Source organism: Chelonoidis abingdonii, chromosome 2, assembly GCF_003597395.2.
Source record: "Chelonoidis abingdonii isolate Lonesome George chromosome 2, CheloAbing_2.0, whole genome shotgun sequence".
In the NCBI taxonomy this organism is placed as follows: Eukaryota; Metazoa; Chordata; order Testudines; family Testudinidae; genus Chelonoidis; species Chelonoidis abingdonii.
In genome coordinates this window covers 62015160-62035499 of record NC_133770.1, presented here as the reverse complement: position 1 = coordinate 62035499, position 20340 = coordinate 62015160, and the positions used below count along the sequence as shown (strand labels likewise).

General features: G+C 44.1%; 1 protein-coding gene across 2 annotated transcripts in view; it reads left to right on the top strand.

Annotated features, from left to right (window-relative positions):
- MACC1 (MET transcriptional regulator MACC1) overlaps nt 1-20340 on the top strand; it is a 66767-nt gene that overhangs the window by 27210 nt on the left and 19217 nt on the right. Inside the window, exons 2-4 of one of the 2 annotated variants that reach the window (XM_032766304.2) lie at nt 6715-6827; nt 8698-10745; nt 14458-14646. In XM_032766304.2, the coding sequence (XP_032622195.1) occupies nt 6725-6827; nt 8698-10745; nt 14458-14646 (2340 nt within the window). In that variant the 5' untranslated portion in view covers nt 6715-6724. Of the gene's footprint in view, nt 1-6714; nt 6840-8697; nt 10746-14457; nt 14647-20340 lie in introns of both variants that reach the window. The other variant, XM_032766294.2, reaches the window with a different exon arrangement.

Below are 20340 nucleotides of genomic sequence, written 5' to 3'. Positions count from 1 at the left end.
AGACGCCATTGACGCAACCAATGGCCGTTCAGCTATTTTTCTGTTCTGGCACCTATGTGTACTGGATGCCGACAGAGAGGTTGATACTCACAGCGCTACAACGCAGATTCACTTGTTATTGCATGATAGCAGAGATGTTACCCATTGTTCTGTACCGTCTATGCCGAAGTAATGGCAATGAATGACGGTTCTCTCTCCCCTCTTACGTCTCTCATCATGATGCCTGAGCTGAAAGCGGCGGAGGGCGCAACGCAAAGCAAAATTGGGATTGACTCACTTGGGCTGAGTCAATTCCCTTCCTTATGAGTTCTAAAAATAGTCATCCTGCCATAGAATAAGGGCATGTATTAGAGGACCAGTGTATCAGAAGCACAGAGCTGTCCATGCCGTCGTTCGTTATTCACAGGGTCTGCCCTTGCAAACAATCCCCCGTTGCTTCGCCCTCTCTCCCCACCTTCCTGGGGCTACCGTCGATGGTCGACAATGTCTGCCCATTTGTGTCATAAGTAATAAAGAATGCAGGAATAAGAAACACTGATTTATGACATAAATGAGGAGGAGCAGGCCTCCCGCGCAATGATAGTCCAGCAGGACATTAAGCATGTGGGAGAGGAGCATACATCTGCTGCTATGACAGTCCAGGCAGTACAGAATCTTTTTTTACACAGGAAAAGGAAGGGGGCTGAGACCCCCAGTTGCTATGACTGAGGCTAATATAGCCATTCTTGTCCTATCTACTGGAGTAACCAGGAAATGATGCCCTCATGTCAACTATTTAGATATTCATGGAGACAGTTAACTATCCGACTGCACCGATCTACACCGAGTTAGAAGGGAGAGGGAGAGGAAGCGGATACTCTTAGCTGCTGCAGCATCGCGTCTTAACCAGCAGCATTCAGTACCATAGGTGACATTTAAGAATCAAGAAATCTGATTCTTTTCCCTTTTCTTGTCACGTGCTGTAGGGGAGGGTGAAAGAAAATTAGGAGCTATTCAACTGAAACACTCAGACACTGTGTTTGGAACCTACGGACATTGGGAGCTCAGCCAAGAAGCAATACTTTTCAGAATGCTGTTGGATTGCTGGATAGCTGGAGTCCTCAGTACCCCCCTCCCTCCATGAGCGTCCATTTGAGTCTCTGGCTTCCCGTTACGCTTGTCACGCAGCCTGTGATCCTGGAGATTTTTTTTCAAACCTTTGGGCATTTCCTTCTGTAACGGAGACTCTGATACCAACAGATTGTCTCCCCATACACATCGACCCAGTATCTCCCGTAACGACGTCCATGCTGGACTCTTTTTGATATTGAGACTGCATCGCCACCGTTGCTGATCAGAGCTCCACGCTGGCCAAAAGGAAATGTAATTCAAAAGTTTCCGGGGCTTTTCCTGTTTTAACTGCCTGCTGCACTACGAGTTCAGATTGCTGTCCAGAGCGTCATTGCCCTGTGGATTACCGCCCGGAGGCCAATAACGTCGTATTTCCGCTCCACACTAACCGTAATCCGAATTTAATATAAATTGCGCATCCTCTCGTCGGGGAAGAGTACAGAAATCGATTTAAAGAGCCCTTTATATCGATATAAAGGGCGTTGTAGTGTGGACGGGTACAGCATTAAATTGATTTAACGCTCTTTAAATCGATTTAAACGTGTAGTGTAGACCAGGCCTCTCTCACCTCTGGAAGCTTTTCTATTGTCCAAAGGGTTTCTAGCATTGGTGGGTCCTGGTATATCAGACCTTGAAATCACAGCATTCAGATTAGAAGAGGACTTTTAGTTTGCACTTCAATTCTGGCAAGATTTTAATAGTAGCTCTCATTAACTGCTAGAGTTGGGGTTTAACATTTTATACCTTCCGAAAGCTGGGATTCCAAGCTCAATGTTTAAGATTTCTGGTTTGAGCAATTCTTGATATAGAAGACACTAACGAAACTCATGTTGGAATTCAGGTGAAGGAGAGAGACAAAACAATTTAAAAAGCATGAGGGTATTGAGAACTGAGAGTTTAAGGTTCAGTATTTCAGCAGCCTCTCAGGACTATAAATAATTGCTTTATAACTTTGGAAAGCGAAGACTTCTGGGTTATAAAGCACTTGTTCATAGCCCTGATGATTTGAGAAAGAGATTTAACAGTGTCAGTAGTCCCTAAGTCTAGAACAGAGTTTTTGGCAGACCTCAGACTAGTTTAATCCTCCCTTCCACAGTCCTTTCTTAACACCACCGAATATTCATATCAAATGTAGTCAGGCAGTACAGTTACTTCTGTTGATTCTTATGTTAATGTAGCCAGTTCCCTAATCTCAAATAGATATAATGGAGCTAACCACAGACAAGCAGATCTAACTCCTTTTATAGACTAAGAGCCCGATGCTCATCACATAGCAGTGTAAATCAGGAATAGATCCATTGAAGTCAATGGAGATACGTCAGTGGATGACAAGTTAAAATGGAGGCAAGTCAGGCCCCATATGTGTCTTGTAGTTTTGATTTCAGATAAGGCAGGGGAATCTGAAAGTCTATCCAACCCATGGACTGTGGGGCTGCTGTTCAGATGACAGGCAAACCTGAATATCAGCAATGCTTCATTGCCTTTGCAGATGTCAGTGTGGGAACAGATTGTTACCTACAGCTTGTGATAACTGCTGGTTAAAGACAAAAATAATGCTCTGAGATTGTGATGAAGCAATCTGTATTTTACCATAGGATGTTGCATCATGAAATGAAGTGTAAACTGAGTCAAGGCCATGCCTATATCTCCCCCAGCATCACTTTTTATTAATATGTTACTTGCAGTTTCATAGCCAAACACCCAGACATGCAAGGCTCCCACTTTCTAGTAGCTACAGCAAAAAGCAAACATAACACATCTTGTCTGTGCAGATGTGGAAGAGTAGTGGAAGAAGAGCTGTTTAGCTGTCATTCTTGCTCCTGCATAGGGGGGCAGCCTATAGTTCATCAGTCCCCAAAGCAGAGCTGGCTTTGGTATTTTGAGAGAGGCCCAGAGAACAATTCTTGCCACTGCCTTATACTTAACTGGCTCATGTCCATCACCATCATCATCATCCCACTACACACACAACCAGCTGAAGGATTTGGGGAGGGTTAGCAAGGTGATCCTTGGAGATACAGACTTTCTATGTAAAATAAGTCTCTAGTGTAGGTGGTGTATCTGTGTGAGGGGGGTATTAATTTCCCCCCAGCCTCCTATTGCTGCTATGGAGCCCAGAAGCATTTTTTTTTTCAGCTGTAGCACTGTGTTTACGTCTCCGGGCTTCTCTCCAGAAGGAAAAGAGATAGAACTTACACTGATTTAACTGAAAGCTGACACTCTCCTTCATATTTCTAGTTCCCCCACCTCATGGGAAATATCGACAGGACTGCATTTGCTGTTCCTTTTAAAGATGTAGCTGTGACGTTACTGATATAAACTGGGACCATATAGAACATGGGTTGCAACCAAGATTCTGTAGTGGCACTAAATCTTATGTAAAGGGGGTCATATAAGGTGTCTAAGACCAGGTTACGGGTTACTGGTTATGGTTGTGCTGTCCGTATGTCTGTATCATTTTTGTAGTTGAAGTTATAAGTATTGGCTGTGTACTGTCTGTATTTCAAATTGGTGCTGCAGTTCTGGGTGACCCCCCCGACTAGTTGGTGTCAGCTCAGCTTAGACTGCTTGATGGCCCATTAAGGACCATCACCTACACAACTGACCCATTGAGAGGAGGCGAATACACCTTGTGACTCAGCAAGGTATGCAGAAACTGGCCCATGTGACTGCAAACTCCATTTTGCTGTAACTTTCCACAGTAGGAACAAAGGAGTGTTCTTACACCTGGAAAAGTCTATGATAAGGCAGAAGGCCTCATCTCATCCATTTGTCTTCAATCCTGCTTCTACCTCTTGGAGGGACTTTGCACAATATCGTGAAGCTTCCTTACACAAAGACTGATGACCCATCCCGCAGGGATTCTCCTAGGGAAGAGACTAGACTTAAAACCGCAGTTTAACTTCATTCAGGCTACAAGGCCTGAACTAAGAACTTTCCATTACTATAAGGAATTGATTCATGTTATAAGCCAATTCTAGCTCATCTACTTCTTTTTCATTTTTAATTGAAATAAACCTTTAAGATTTTGATTTAAAGAATCGGCAAACAGACGGATTTGTCGGGTATGATCTGATGTGCATTACTCTGACCTGGCTGGGCTTTGGAATCCTTTGGGATCGGAGAACCCTTTGTCTGTTACTGGGGTATTGTTGGTTTTCATAACCATGTCATGACCCGACGTGTAGGAACTCGGTGCTGACTGGGAGAACTGGGTGTTTAGGAAATGCTGGGTGGTGACTTGAGGTTAGCCATGTGGGTGACACCGAATCGTTCATTTTTTGTCTTGGTTGGTTGGTTGCCATTATGAGGTGGAGAAACCCCAGCCTTAGGGATGCTGTGCACCTGCCCTGTGGAGCAATATGTCTTGATTGGCACCTCATTGGACCCGCCCAGAACCAATTCGTTTCAAAAAAAAAAAAAAAAAAAAAAAAAAAAAAAAAAAAAAAAAAAAACAGTAGCAGATATTATGCAACCCCAGCAACCAGGAAACACTTACATCTTACAGCTCTCCATCTCTAGTCTTCGGGGCACGCAGGACACATAATTCCTCCCTCCACACCACTCCCCAGCTCCTCAAAACCCTACAGAAAGCCGATGTGCCCACACAACGCAGAGGTCAAAAGTCGGGGACTGACTCCCCAGAAGCTGAATTCACACTTGGGCTGCAGAAAGGGATGTGGGGGGGATTAGCTCTTTAATGCATATCATTCGCTTCTCGCATTCCATATGCTAATGGTGTTAAAGATATATGTTCTGGGTTCACTTGGGCCTCGTACCGGCAGAATGCTAAATACTGAGCACTCAGATACGCATCAGAGATAGGAGTCTGGAGCTATCAGAACTCAGTTATGTAAGAAGAGGAGGCACCTGAATACTTGTCTCACTTTACTAGTATTAGGTCCAGGATATTGTCCATTGACATATAATTGGAGTTGCAGAGTGGACCCCCACCCCGCTGCCCGCTTCCCTCACTTTCTGACTTCCCAGTGAATACTCGTGTGTCAGTTTTCCTTGCCTCATGCAAATAGACTCAGGGACTCACGCTTGTCAGACAACTTGTTTTTAATTTAGCACAGCGCCCGCAATATACAGCCCAGATAATGTGAGCAGCCAGCAAAGGGCTTAAACGTAGTCTTAATTTATATACAGATAAAAGAGCAGGGGAGTAGACAAAGGGACAAATGAAAGACAAAAAAGAACATTATTAAAAAACCACCTGGGGCACAGCAATTGCATATCCACTTCTTACTATAACTATGTTTATCGAGTTAAAGGCTAATACTATCACCAATCCGCTTTAATACGGTGCATTGTTCTATTGTAAATGTCTGATTCCTGATACCTGGGATTGCAGCATTCCAACAATTTTGCTTAAAGGTACAGACAACATTTCTTTAATCCTTTCTATTCTTATAATAAATTTATTCTACTTTCATACTCAATAATACATCTTCTGGTCTGGCTTATTACAAATATTTCACAACACATGTCCCCAAAGTATAGTCCATTTATCACCTGCTGTGTATGTTGTCCTCAAAATCCTAGGACATCTAGTTCCCTCCGTGCCCCACATGCCGCACTCTGGTGTCTTCTGCCACACCTGGCAGTAGGACAGTCCTCTGCTGTTCTTCTGCCAGGACAGCCACCCCAGCCCTTCCCGCTGGAGTGCACTCCCACTCTCCCCACACATGTACACCCACAGCCTCTCTGCTGGGGTAACATCCCTCACTCCTGTGGTCCATTAGCCCTCTCCAACTCTCTGGCTCCACCTCTCCAGCATGGAGACATCAGCAGGTAAACGTCTCCGCTGCTCCCCTGCCTTCACAACCCTTTCTGTCCCTCTACTTCCACTGTCCAGGTCAGAGATGTCAGCAGGCAACTCCCTCTGCTGCTCTCTAGCCTTCAGCCCTCCAGCCTTGGTTCTCTGGCTTGGGGAAATCAGCCAGTAAAGCAAACCCCTCTTGCTGCACATCTGCCTTTTCCCTCCTAGAGTCTCCTGGTCAATGGCTGTTCTCCCCTGTTGATCTCTTACTCCCAGGCAGCCCTCTCCTGCCTTTTCCTGACTGAACCAGGCAAGAGAAGAATCTGATCTGATGTCCACTCCAAAAAAATGCATAAAAAGAACAGCTGAGCACAAGCAGGTGGAAGTTGGTTATCTGAAACTGGCAGGGAAATGGATAGATGTGGATTTTCTTTTTTAATATTTTTCTATTCAACCCTATTTCCAAACAGGGATTGGGATGGGATGGTTATGCAAACAATAAAAGGCTTATTTTTAAAATATTTTTCCTTAGAGTCAGTAAGTTGAAGTTATTGGATTTTTTTTGTGTGGCAATCAGCCCCAATTCAACAAAGCACACATATGACCTATGGGACATAACTGCTTTACTGGATTGAGGCCTTAATATAATGTTTTTACTTTTAATTTACATATTGAGGCGCCAATACTGCAATGTGATGCACATAGGAAGACCCCTGCACCCAAGAGGAAACCTCAGGGTCTGCCCACATGTCACACTGTAGGATTGGTGTTCAAGTATTCTTCAGTAGCTTCCCCTTTCTCAAATTGTACACTCACTAACATACCCTATTATTTCCTAGGAGGAAAAAAATGTCTGCTGGCAGAACAGCTTCCTCTCTCACTAGAGAGATAGCACGGAGTAGATCCGAGGGAACTGTGATTGACTTGGACAAGAAAAAACCTTCAACAAGCTGTGAGTTGCCAAGTCTGTTAATATTCATTACAAAGGGCCAACGCACCTGCAAGTCTCTACTCACGCAAAACTCCCATTGGGATCAATATCCAAGCAAGAACTACTCTGCTCATAAATATGTTGCCTTAAATACAATAGGACAGCTTCTTTTTTGTATTATGTTTCCTTTGCACTACTCAGGCAACGTAATGGGCCATATTCTAATTCCAATGCCTTGGTATAGGGGAACTCTGCTGGGTATTATTGTACCAGATCTAGGTCTGCATTACTGCCAGCATTACAGGGGGCATGTCAGGGGAGAGAGAAAGGGAGTATAGGATCTATTAAGGATCTTACATCAGTGGTGCCACTTTGATATTTGTCCAGCAGCAGTTGTAAATACCAGGCAGGAGCGGCGCCAGGGTTTTTGGTGCCCTAGGCGGGGGTCCTTCCGCACTCCTGGTCGTTGGCGGCAATTCTGCAGGGGGGGGGGGGGTCCTTCTGCACTCCCAGTCTTTGGGGCACTTGGGAAACGGGTCCTGGAGCGAGTGAAGGACCCGCCACCGAATTGTCGCCGCCGCCTCAGAGCGCGGAAGGACCCCCTGCCGCCAAATTGCCACCGAGGGCCGCCAAATGCTACCCTCCCAAATCCTGGCACCCTAGGCAACCGCCTAGGCCACCTAAATGGAAGCGCCCGCCCTGCCACTAGGATCAGAGCTCATCCTGAGGATCAGGAAGCTGTAATCAGCTCCATATCACCCTATCCCACTCCTCTCCTATGCTGAGTGAAACTGGCATAATGACTGTTCAACTTGCAAGAATTACAGTAATCTTAGGGATGGAACAATAACCTATAGGGAGGGACAACATTAAGGATGGGGCATGGGTGTGCTGAAAGAGATAAATAAAACCAGGCTGAGCTGCTGCTTTCATTGGTTTTTAAATAAACATAAAGGAGCTTTACTGGCAGCCTGTGTATGGGAAGGAGGAAGAATCCCTTTCACTACTGTTGTTTATATTATTCTCTGCATGCAGAAAACCTGTATAAGGCAAAGGGAGTTGAAATCACTCAGCCAGTTCCTTGCAGGGAACGATTAGCATCTCATGCAATGGAGTCTTTAGTCAGCATATGCTGTCATCATGCACATTTGGATTTTGGTTTTATATGAGCTCTACACAAAAGGATCCCCCCACATCCATAACAAATTGATGTAGTAAAATAGATTTTATTGCTAGCAATACATATTTCAATCTAAAAGGGTATTTAACAATAGCATTTCTAAGGTGTAGTCTAAGGTGTAGGAAGAAAGAGAATCCTGAATGTTGTATGATCTTTTCTACAATGTGTATGTGGTAGTTTCCAAGATGTAAGCATCAGCCACTGTATTTCTGCACACAGCAAGCCACTTAGCAAAAAATGCCAAGGGCCTTTCCTAGTGGACGACATTCATAAATAATGTCTAAGGATAAACGGTCTAAGGATCTGCTCTTGATAGAGCTCAGCATCCTCAACTCCCATTAATACTACTGGGAATTGCAGGTGCTCAGCAGCATGCTGCAGATACTCCACATCTTACAATATCAGGCCCTATTATAAGGACTAATTTATTGGTGCTTTTTTGTTAATATTTCTTCTTTAATCCTAATCTAAATACTAATACATTATTGACACTCTGTTGGTTATGTTTAAAACCTTAAAAGCAATGTGAAGGTATAAACTGACCCTACATGACTTACACACTATACAAATTTTAACTTGGGATAAATTTAGCCCTAGTGTACTGTAACTACATCAATAGGTTTACTGCAAAGATGAATTTGGCCCATTTTGTCCAATAAATAGGCTTTGAGTATGGATAGGAATAATTATCTCTCTTTTTTAAAAAAACAGATGATGAAGAGAATACATTGGATTCAATCATTGACTGGCCTGAGGTGTTCAAACAACATGCTCAGACTGTTTCCAAGACTAATCCTTTCCGGAATGAACTGTCAGCATCCAACCCATTTGTATATGATGTAGCTCAGTTAAGTAACAATGACAAGAACAATAAACACATTTCTATCTTAAAAGAAGACCCCTATCTGTTCTCCAGAGATTCAGACACCAGGGATTCTTTTGCTTCATCAGGTGATGAACTAGATATTGATCATCTTCTAAGAAAGGCTTCAGCAGGGAAATCTGGGAGATCTAAGAGTGCCTCTGAGCTTTTGGACATTGTAGATGCCAAAAGATTTGATCCTGACACCACAGCACCCTCTGACCAGATCTTAGCTGCAGACATGGAATGGCTTCAAAATGACCGTGAAGCCTACAAGATGGCTTGGTTGAGTCATCGACAGCTGGCCCGATCTTGTCTAGATTTGGATGTGATGAGTCATAGTCCAGGATGGGCACAAACACAGCCTACAGACACTCATGTAGTTTGTAAACTGAATCATGAAGGGGGTTCGGTGCAGCTACCTGATTCGGATATCACCGTTCACATCCCTGAGGGTCATGTATCACCTGGGGAATTCCAAGAAGTTGGTTTAAGGGCTATTCTGAACCCTCCTCCATCACTTAATCATGATCTTTCAAGCACTGTGAGCCCACTGATAGAACTCACTTTAAGTAACCTCAACACAATGGAAGCCATTTTACTAGAAATGAAAATTGCAGCTGAAGTGAAGGAGGATCCTTTCAGTCAATTTATGACTGAAATTATGGGTTTTTATAGTTTCAACAAAGAAGGTCCTTTTGAAAAGCTACACAAGTGCTACATTTATAAAGATACCATACAAGTGAAGTTGACAGACCTAAGTCATGTGATGTACATAGTGGTTGCAGTACAAGCGAACCCAGTTCAGTCTCTGGCTACATCTGTTTGGGAATACATCCACAGAAACCTCTCCATTGGAATTTATGGGCCCAAACATATTCATCCTTCTTTCACAGCTGTTTTTACAGTCTTTGGTCATAACTACATTCCAGAAAAACTCACAGTTTGTGACATTAAAAAGGGTGGAAAGAGCATGCCACCAGTGGTGTTTAATCTGTGGGGAAAGCATACATTTTTACTTGATAAGCCACAAGATCTAAGTGTTTCTTTGATATCCTGTGATCCTGATTTTGAAGTGAAAGTGGAAGAGCAAAGCAAAGAAATTAAAGAAAGGCAGTTGAAAGCAGGGGAAGTTGTCAACCAGCAGTTTCCATTTTCTGTACTGGGAACTGGGGAAATGCATTTATTCATGTTCCTAGTTCAGATTAAAGTCCCAAACAACAATCTAGTGACCCAGTTCCCTATTACAACTCCTGATCCAGCTCCAAAGTTAACTGGGATGACTAGTAAACCAAATCGTTTACAGAAACGCAAAGAGATCAAATCTGCTCCTTTTTTACTGATGCCAACAGTTAAATACCCCAAGTTTCAAGATAAGACTTTAAATATTACCAGCTACGGAGTGGCCTTGAAAACTGTGTTTCGTCAAAATAAGACTGACTATTTACTAGAATATTTTAAAGGGGACACAATAGCATTTCTTGGTGAAGATAAAGTGAAAGCCATTGGACAAACTAAAATAAAAGAATGGTATGTGGGAGTTGTTCGAAGAAAGATTGGTCTAGTGCACTGTAAAAATGTAAAAGTGATTTTAAAAGAACAAGCTATAGATACCACTGATAGTGTGCTGCCAACCAGAAATCTTTTGGAACAAATTGCACTGCCTTTTAAGAAATTGACATATATCTATTCCTTAGTCCTATCCACGGTATCGGAGAGAGTTTACAACTGGAAAGCTTTGGCTGATGTGCTAGGATATTCACATATGTCATTGGATGATTTCAGTGAGGTACCAGCAGATAAAGAATCAGAAAGAGTCGCATATGTGGTGAAGAAATTGAAGGAAGATTGCCATGCTAACAGACCCAGAAGGCAGTTTCTTTATGAGCTTATTGTTGTAAGTACTACTCAAGTGGACTCATCTGTTTTGTATGGATAGTAAATGAGTACTGTTTGCCAGTAATGATTTTAAGTAATGAAATATGATACTACATTAGTACTGGATTGTGAATCTTTGCAAATATGAATACAGTATCTGAAAACTGTAAGCACCCAAGTTAAAAAATTTGAGCAGATACTCAACATAAATTAATACAATATTCAATACAAACCACATACATTTATGTTAATTGATCCAGCCCATATATGGTCAAATTTGTAAAAAATAGGGTATTGCTCAGTAGTGATCTGGCTGGGATGACAAAAATCATGACTTTTTATGAAAAAAATACCCTTAAACCCTACACTTTCTATCACAAAAGTAGTGTTTTATAAACACTGCTTTATTGGGAACTTTTTAAACTATCAGTCCAGTCTGGATTTGAACCAGTGACCTACAAGTGAAAGCTTTATATCTCTTTACAAACCTAAATCTATCATAAACTAGCTGCTTAGAATCCTTTTTATATTTTTAAGGCAAGGAAAGCATGATACATTTACAGAAGACTTGATTTCTGTATAAAGCTACCCATGTCTCGCATCTTGATAATCCATGTTGTTGCTGCTTAAAGAAAGGCAATTAAGTCATTACAATTATTTTTAGAAGTTGATTTTCATGAGGAAGATTTGCAATTTGCTGAACAAGTCTTACTGGATTCAGTGATGTTTCTCTTCAAGAACTGCTGTACTTCAGCCTTTCAGGTGAATGGTTGAATTACAAACCTTAAAATCCTCATGTAACCTACATCTGAAAATGTGAACATATACAACAGTGTTTCTGTTAAGTCAAGAAAAAGTGGAGTTGAGGATACTGCCTGGGGCCCTTAGACAGATAAGCAGACAAAGCTCACTTAGGAATGGCAAAGAGCTATTTGTTATAATAATAGCTCTTTGATGAATTCACAGTTGAGTTTTTTCTACTAAGTCTTCCCCCTTTGCAGGGTCTCAGCTTCAGCCTGAGCACGAATGTCTATCCTGCAATTAAACAGCTCCATAGCCTGAACCCTGCAAGTTTGAATCAGCTAACATGGGCCAGCCCGGGTGCTTAATTGCAATGTAGACATGCCCTTAGCCACTCCCGTTCTGCAGACACACTGAGAGTGCTACGTGACATAACTAATCCATTCCCTTTGAAAAGTCAGCTTTCTAAAGGACCTCAATAAATCAGGGCTGCTCAGAGGATTCAGGGGGCCTGGGGCAAAGTGGGGGAGTTGTGGTGCTTGTACTCACCCAGCGGCGGTCCGGGTCTTCAGTGGCATTTCGGTGGGGGAGGGGACCTTTCAGTCACTCTGCATCTTCAGCAGCACTGAAGGGCCCCCAACTGCCGAAATGCCGCCAAAGACCCGGACCGCTGCTGGGCCAGGGTTCGTGGGGCCCCTGTGGGGCCTGGGGCAAATTGCCCCTCTTGTCCCCCCTCTGGGTGGCCTTGCAATAAATACACCACCCAAAGGCAAGGCAGCAGTGGCCACTTGCAAACTGAGTAAAGTTCATAACATTCCAGGAGGTGATATAAAAATGAATTGGGTTCACTTATGTTTCTCTTTATTCAAGAAGAATTAAAGGGGAAACTAGCCAACCTAGCAAATGGAGACAGAGCTGTGTGAAGATCTCATTATAAAACAGGGGATGTATACAGGTGCCAGGAAAAAACATCAGAGGACTAAGGAGATATCCTATCTGTGAATGGTGTACAATTTCCAGCTCTGAAATGCCAATTTGGCTTGCTGCCTTTATAAAAGCTACAGTTACAAATATAAAATTACCCATGCCACTTATGGGAAGGTCTTTTTAGTGTTTAAAATGAGATGAATCTCAGTTCTTCAACAGAGAGGGTCCAGTGCTGCTCAATGAAGCATAGGTAAAAATTGCATTTGTATTTTGAGCAATAGGTTAGACCTATCCAGCTAGCCAAAAAGTATGCAGATTAGGCATACTGGGCCAAACTCTGCTTTCCATTGTACTGACTTCAGAGGAGTTTACTGTGGATATGCACCAGTGTAGCACAACTTAGAATCTCCTAAATCTAATGTGATGGATTTAGGAATTCTGGACAAAACCTATGACTCCCATCTTGCAAAGAGGGCACAAAACTGTGGTAACGCTGTCAGTTCTGCTATGTGAGGAAGAGAGAAGTCTGAGCAGAGGTCAGGAGAAAAAGGGATGGACCAACCACTAGCTCCCTATGGAATGTTCTGCTGTAGCTGTCTCCACAGCAATGTACAGGAGCATTTAATAGGTGACATGAGCAGGAGGGGCAGCAATATGGCAAGTTATTTTGTTAATACGCTGATAAGCTGTCCAGAAAACCCTGTGAGAAGGAGGGCTGGATGCTACTTAAAGCCTGAGAGTGAGGTGGCAGTTTTGGGTCAGTTATGTCGATGCTTTTTGAGGTGGGAGATAGAAGGAGGTTTCCATGGCCCCAGACCCTCATTTTTTTGTACTTTGGTCTGGGGATTCGAGATTTGGTCCTTTTATATGTAACTTGTGAGATTCCCCTTCCCTACACCATTCAATGCAACAAGGAACATACAAAGTTATTTATAGAGGCAGGAACATTAACGTGCAAAATTCATAACGGTGCTTTATTTAGTAATCTGAGCATTAGTCCTGAAATCCAGACATAGGCAAAACTCCTAGTGCTTTAAATTGGAGTTTTGCCTGAGTAAGGACTTCAGAACCAAAGCTATAATCATTCTATATGAAATTTACAACTACCAATGAACACTATTACTATTTGTGTCAAATTACTCCTGCCCATAAAAGGTCTGGCAGCACAGATCAGGGGTTTCATTCAGCCCCACAGACTGCATCCCATTGAAAAATTTCCCTCAAAACTGTTTTTTTAACAGAAAATTTGGGTTTTTAGCTAAACAAAATTTCCTGAAAAGTATCTGCTTTCTGCAGAACATGTTGATACTTGTCAAAAAACTGAACATCTGAAAACCAAAACCTTAAATTTTTGGCTGCAATATTTTGGTTTTTGGTATTTCACTTAACAGTCGATATTTTCCATAGAAAATTTTCTGCAGAAAAAAAATGTTTTTTTCCACCCAGCTGTAATCGAAGCCAATAAGAAAGTAGAAATATAACATGTATTCATTTCAGGACTTTTCTACTGGAACCATTTTAATTTGCTTTGTTCCAAATAACATGTTTTGTTTTCCCTTTTTGTGTCCTTGTAAGTTGGAATCATAGTCAGCAAATTATCTGGTATTCGGAGGGATGAAATTAAAATGCTCTGGCCAATGTAATCAGTGATTTTCTGGAAAAGAAATGGAACAAGGACCGCACCTTATTATACCAATGCTCTGATTTCATTTTTAAGGTTCATAAAGCTAAATTTTAGGTCCCAAATATTTATATTGGAGAAGGCTATTTTCCCTTCAGGATCATCAAAATTGGCAGAATTCATCCGACACTGGAATGCAGAAGCAATGGGATGCCAATTTAATTTTTTTCTTGAGCTAATGGGCACCTTTCCTATAAAAAATATTGGCAATCCCTTTTTGTACCAAAGGTGTAAACACAGTTAGTTACTTTTTTATAAAGAACCTAAAAAGGTTTAGCCTTCCTTAGTGTTTGAAAAGATCTACTGGATAGTTACAGGAACAAACAATAATTATTTGCTCTCAAATACTGACCAAGCTTGATTCTAAAAATTGTGACTGCAGGCACTTCTGAAGTTAGATTGCCAAGGATTAGTAGCTCGTCTTACCCAGGACACTGTCCTTTTAACTTCGGCTGTCAAGCTTGGCAAATGCTGGAGAGAGCTGGCAGAAAGATTAGCCCGACTCACAAAACAACAAATTGAGGCTTATGAAGTACCTCACCGAGACAGAAGTGGGGAAGTTGCCCTGGAGGTAAGCCTTCCTGCTCTTTACTTGCACAGCCTTGCTAAAATGTTTACAGCAAATTTTTCTATGTGAGCCTTTCTTCTCCTCCTTGTGTAGCCCACCCCTCCCTCCTTTGATTGTCTCCCTATTTAAACTGTAAGCTCCTCAGGGCAGGGATTATCTCTCACTATTTGTTTATAGCGTGCCTAGAAATTTCAACAGAGGCCTTTGGAACTACTGTAATCAAATAATAAATAAGAATTTACTCTGAAATCTTTGCTTCTGTCCACCTTAAACCTCAGCTGATTTCCCCCACCCCATGCCCATTCTTCCTCCCTTATAATCAGCCTTTTTCCTTCCCTCTCTTTTATCAGTCATCTCTGGCTCCTTTTCTTTGGGTACGTCTACACTGCACGATTATTTCGAAGTAGTTTAAACCGATATTACAAAACCGATGTTATAAAATCGGTTTTGCGCGTCCACAGTGCGATCAAAAAATCGATTGCTTATGTCCATGGTCCAAGGCTACCATCGATTTCAGGAGCGGTGCACTGTGGGTAGCTGCTACGCTGGGCCAAACTTCAAGCAGAACCAACAGTTCAAGCCAACAGTGACTCCCAATTCAGCAAGGAACGGTCATGAGAGGGCCGGCCAATTCAGAACTAGACCTCTCAAATGCTTCCATCAGAACAGCCTGGTGGCGTTTGGATCCCACAGAAACAGAGTGGGTGACAACCTTTAGAGGTGTGCTGAGCTTCTGCCTGCAGCTGTGCTGGAGCAGTCAAAAGGGTGTTCAGGCACAAAAATATCCCACAGGCCACCCCCACCTTGTTGGAGGAGCCCTGATGGATGTTACTCATGCCCCCTGGGCACTGATTGCTCCCCTGTCCCGGTGCGAGCTCAGCCCAAGTGGAATCCACACAGCTCCTCACCTTGCTGCTACTCAAATAATTCCTCTTCCCTTGGACATTGGAAAGCGCTGTGGGACGGCGTTCCGAGGAGGGACAGCCGGGCGCCTGCGAGGCAATTCCCTTTGGCCCCATGCTAGCTGGCTGCAGAGGTGTTAGGCTGGGCAGCTGTAGAGCTGGAGAACAGACTGGGAAAGGAAGCCAGTTTCCACCTCCCTAAGCCTGCTCGCCACAGAGAGCACTGAAAGGCTGCCCAGGCGGAGGAATAATGCACAGCCTTTGGACCGACACTTCACTTGGGGCTGTTGCTTGTGGTGGAGAGAGGACTGGGCTGAGGCCTCCAGGAGAAAACCCCTACTCCGGCTGATGCCCTCTCAGATCCAGGTCTGCGGTACAGGGGGAAGCCTTGGACAGGAAGCTGATGGCTGCTCAAGCCTGGTATGAGAACAAAAGCACTGCACAGACAGGAAGGGCTCATTTAATGAGCAGAGCAAGTTGGACTCATGATGGTTATACGAGTAATTAGCCAGGCATCTCTGGGTCAAGATGATGAAATCGTACATCTTTTTATAGCAGTACATCAGAGCTATCCCTGGTCCCGTCTCAGCCCAGCAGATGCTAGATGCTTCAGATGAAAGCTTTGAAAATCCCAGTATACAATTATTAATCAGTGCTTCATTTGTAATGAAAGAGTCTGGGGCTTCAAGCAATTTTTTTTTTTTTTTTGGTGTTACTTAAACTGATGCAGACCCGGAGGTCCAGTGCTATGAACTGCCAAGCCACCGGAGTGCAGGGCACAATTAAGACTGTATGCAATGAACACGGGTTAGACCGGGATCTTCTTCCTGACTCTCCGCACTTCCTGAGGAGGATTGCTAGCCTTGTTCATTTTAATTTTAGCTGTGCACTGCCAGGCTGTGCTAATATTTGGGGTGGTTGGAGGGAGACACATCGTGATGGAGAAAAAAGGAATGCTAACAAAAAAAAAAAGAGATCACCCCAATCAGACAATATTTCTCCACTATGATACTAGTAACCCCTGCGGTGGCTTTATGAACCTTTTAGGGGAAAACAATGCCACTGTGCTTCGATGTTGCAGTTTATTACTTGTGCCGGTCGCGCACGTCATCCCTGTATATCATTTCCCTGTGGGTCTTCCACAGCAGCGAGAGAAAAAAACATTTAAAATAAAAAATGGCTAAAGCCAGAGACGGAAGGCGAGACAGTTGGAGCACATCATAGCCCGTCATACAGTACCCATGCAAAGAGACATTCATCCAACCAATAAGATGATGCCACGAGTGCTAGACACTGGATCCGGCAGGGAAAACCACCCCCGCTTACATGGATGAAACTGAACCCACAAATTCCCCCTCCCCCAAATCAAATCCTTTGGTGCACAGCAACCTTCTTCCAAGACCCGAGACTCACATTTTCCACCAGCGGCAAGTGTGCACAAACACAGCAACCTTTTACCCATGACCTCATCAGGCTCACACAAGTACAGAGCTGGACGCTAGACATACTAGGAGGAGACTAGTCAGTGGAAGACTCATGATCTTCAAGCCTTAGTGGCTGCAATTCTCCCTTTGCGATTGCTACTTGAACTTAGTCCTTCAGGTGCCTAGGAAACTGTGCGTAACCGATGTACCCACTCAACACAGTAAGGAGGTTGACTCAGTGCCAGTGATGTCCAATCCCAAGTTTTGCTGTTTGCGTTGCTGCCCGGGCTTGATGTTTAGCAGGGCAACTCATGTTAGCACGGAGTTTAGAGAGGGAGAGGATAAACCATCATGTCATTGCCAGTTTTCTTGCAGCTAGACGGTACAGAACGAACTGGTAAACCATCTCTGCTATCCATTGCAAAAGCAATTGAATGCTGAGGTGGTGTAGCGTCCGAGTGTGCCGCTGTCTCCACGGATCTGAGTACACCAAATGAGTGACGGACGAAAAAACAAAAAGCCGACCGTCTCTGTTGCTGCCGTTGCTTTTGTTCTGCTAAGGGCAATCCATGGAGAAAAATGTTGCGAAGACTGTCTGCTGATGTTTCCCGGAGCAAGGAAATGGATGACGACGTTTACCCAGAACCCCCCGACCATAAAATTAGCATCCAGGGGGCTGGATCGATTGGGAGGACGGAACGGGGGTGCTGCAGGACTCCCGCTTCCACAGTCCTCAGCAGTCTCGTAAAACTATTTGCATTCTGTGTTAAGCGCCCCAGTCGTTTGTAGCTTTACCACACGGTGTCTTTATGGTTCACGGAAACAGCTATTCATTTCTTCCCCTACCACGCACGAGAAATGAAAGTTAAATAAAGCAACGTACTAAGAATATGAGAGTACTCTACAATGTCACCCTCTTTGTACTGAATGGTACTGATACTGCAAATCTGCAGCACTGTAAGAGCATTAGAGCTTTGCACAAGTCGGCGAGTATCATAACCATGAATGAATCTGATGGTGTTGATTATTGCTACTTTAAATCCGCTCCTCTCCCACCTTCCTGGTGGTAGATGGTACCGATATACTGATAGACAGCAGAAACTGTTAGCCATCTCCCCTCGTTTTTGTTACACTCACCCAGTAAATGGGAAGAATGGATAATAACCTGTGGTAAATTTGTTGAAAGGAAAATGTGGATTAACTCACTGGGACTGAGTCAATCCTGCCCTTTACAGTTAATAAATTAAGAGTCAGTCCAGACCAAGGAATTAGGATAGCATGTTATATAATCAGTGTAGCAACAGGGCAGTGCTCTGTGTCAGTATTCCACAGAGGGAGCCGCTGCAAGTAACGGCAACCATGGTCTCCCACCTACCTGGCTACCAACGCGTTGCCCCCTGTGTTGGCAGATATTATGGAAGAATGCATGTAGATCAAGGTATACTGGATCTGAGGTGGTGGGGAGAATGGCTGGAGCGTCCTGCAGTGTCGATGGTGTTTCTGTTACGTAGTGGAGGTGGTCTATCAGTGTAGCTAGGGTTGGCGAGGGTGTGATGAACCTATCCAGGTGTTCGTACATTCCCACTGTTCAGAAATAGGTGAGCTGCATTCCCTTTATACACCCGGAGCCCGCGCCTACACTCAGCCAGAGCACTCACTGGGCGGCTGTCTACCCCTCGGGGATGCGGCAGAAAGCTCGAGCGCGGTCACCCGCTCCTTTTCACCGCTTCCCAGCTCAGCAGCATCCGCGCGTTCTGACCTCAGCTAAGCTTCCTGCCAGTACACAGGTTGACATTTACAGTACTCAAGGAATTTATTTATGTTTCTACTCTTTTACCCGTAGTGCGACGCGGCGACCGAGGAAAAACTGACGCGCTGTTCCGCTGACACCGCTCAAGACACCGTGTATTACGCTGCAGACATGTGCGGCGCAGCCAAATGCAAAATAGTTTTACTCAGGACGCCGCTAGTGGGATGGTAGCTTAGTAGTCCCTTAACTCCCCTCCCTCCCTCCCGTCCCTCCATAGCATCCATTTGAGTCTGGCTTCCGTTTACTGTTGTCACGCGACCGCTGTGTTCCTGTATTTATTTTTCAAAGGCCTTTGGCATTCCTGTTCTTTTAACGGAGCTCCTGATAAAAGAATTTGTCTCTCACATACAGCGATGACATTTGCTATCTCCCGTAAGGTTCAATGCAGGAGATACTTTTGCATTGAACTGCATCGCCCACCGTGGTGATCAGAGTCTGGACACGTGAAAGCACGAAATGTCACTTAAAGCTCTCGGGATTTCCCTGTTTACCGGCACTCCGCATCTGAGTTTCGGATTGGGACCAGAGCGGTCGATGGTGCACTGTCCTGCCTAGAATAATAGGCAAGTGTAACAGGAGATCCAGTGTATCAGAGAGCAAAGGTGCTCCGTGTCAGTATTCACAGGGGTTGCCCTGCAAGAAGCGCACCCGTTGCTTTCTCCTCCCTCAACCTTCCTGGGCTACTGTGTCAGTGCCCTCCCCCGTTTGTGTCATGAAGTATTAAGATACCAGAATAAGAAACAGAGCTGTTGTTGAGAGAAAGATGTCGGGGAGCACTTGGAGAGGCCTCCGGGCGTATGACAGTCCAGGCAGAATGGACTCTTTTTAGACACCATAAGGGAGGAATTGAATCAGTGCAAGCGGTCAATTCCAAATGGATTGCAAAATTTTCAGCCCCAATTTCAATGATTAAGCTTGTATTAGCCATTCTGTCCTATCTACTGCTAACGGTAGCAATGTTGCCTCATGTTGAGAAATTGGGCACATTCTCCTGGATGGTGGCAGTCTGCAGCACCATCTACCACCAGAGAGGAGGAGATGGAGAGGAGCGCGATACTGCTCTCAGTGCTGTGCGTCCCGTCTACCAGCAGCATTCAGTAACACAGAGGGTGACATTAGAAAGTAGTCAAGGAATGATTCTTACCCTTTTTTTCACGTGGTGGGGGGGGGGGAAGAAACTGAGGAGCTGTTCCCTGAACCACGCCAGGACACTGTGTTTGACCTACAGACATTGGGGAGCTCTGCCAATAATGCAAATAATTTTCAGAGACTGCTGTGGACTGTGGGATGCTGGGTCCTCAGTACCCCCTCCCTCCCTTCATGGCGTCCATTCCGTTACGCTTGTCACGCAGCGCTGTGTATCCTGCGTTTTTTTATTCAAACGCTTTTGCATTTCGTGTTCTGTAACGGAGCTGGATACAACAGATTTGTCTCCCCATACAGCGATCGACCCTAGTATCTCCCGTACGGTCCATGCTGGAGCTCTTTTGGATTTGAGACTGCATCGCAGCCGTGCGATCAGCATGCCACGCTGGACAAGCAGGAAATTAATTCAAATTCG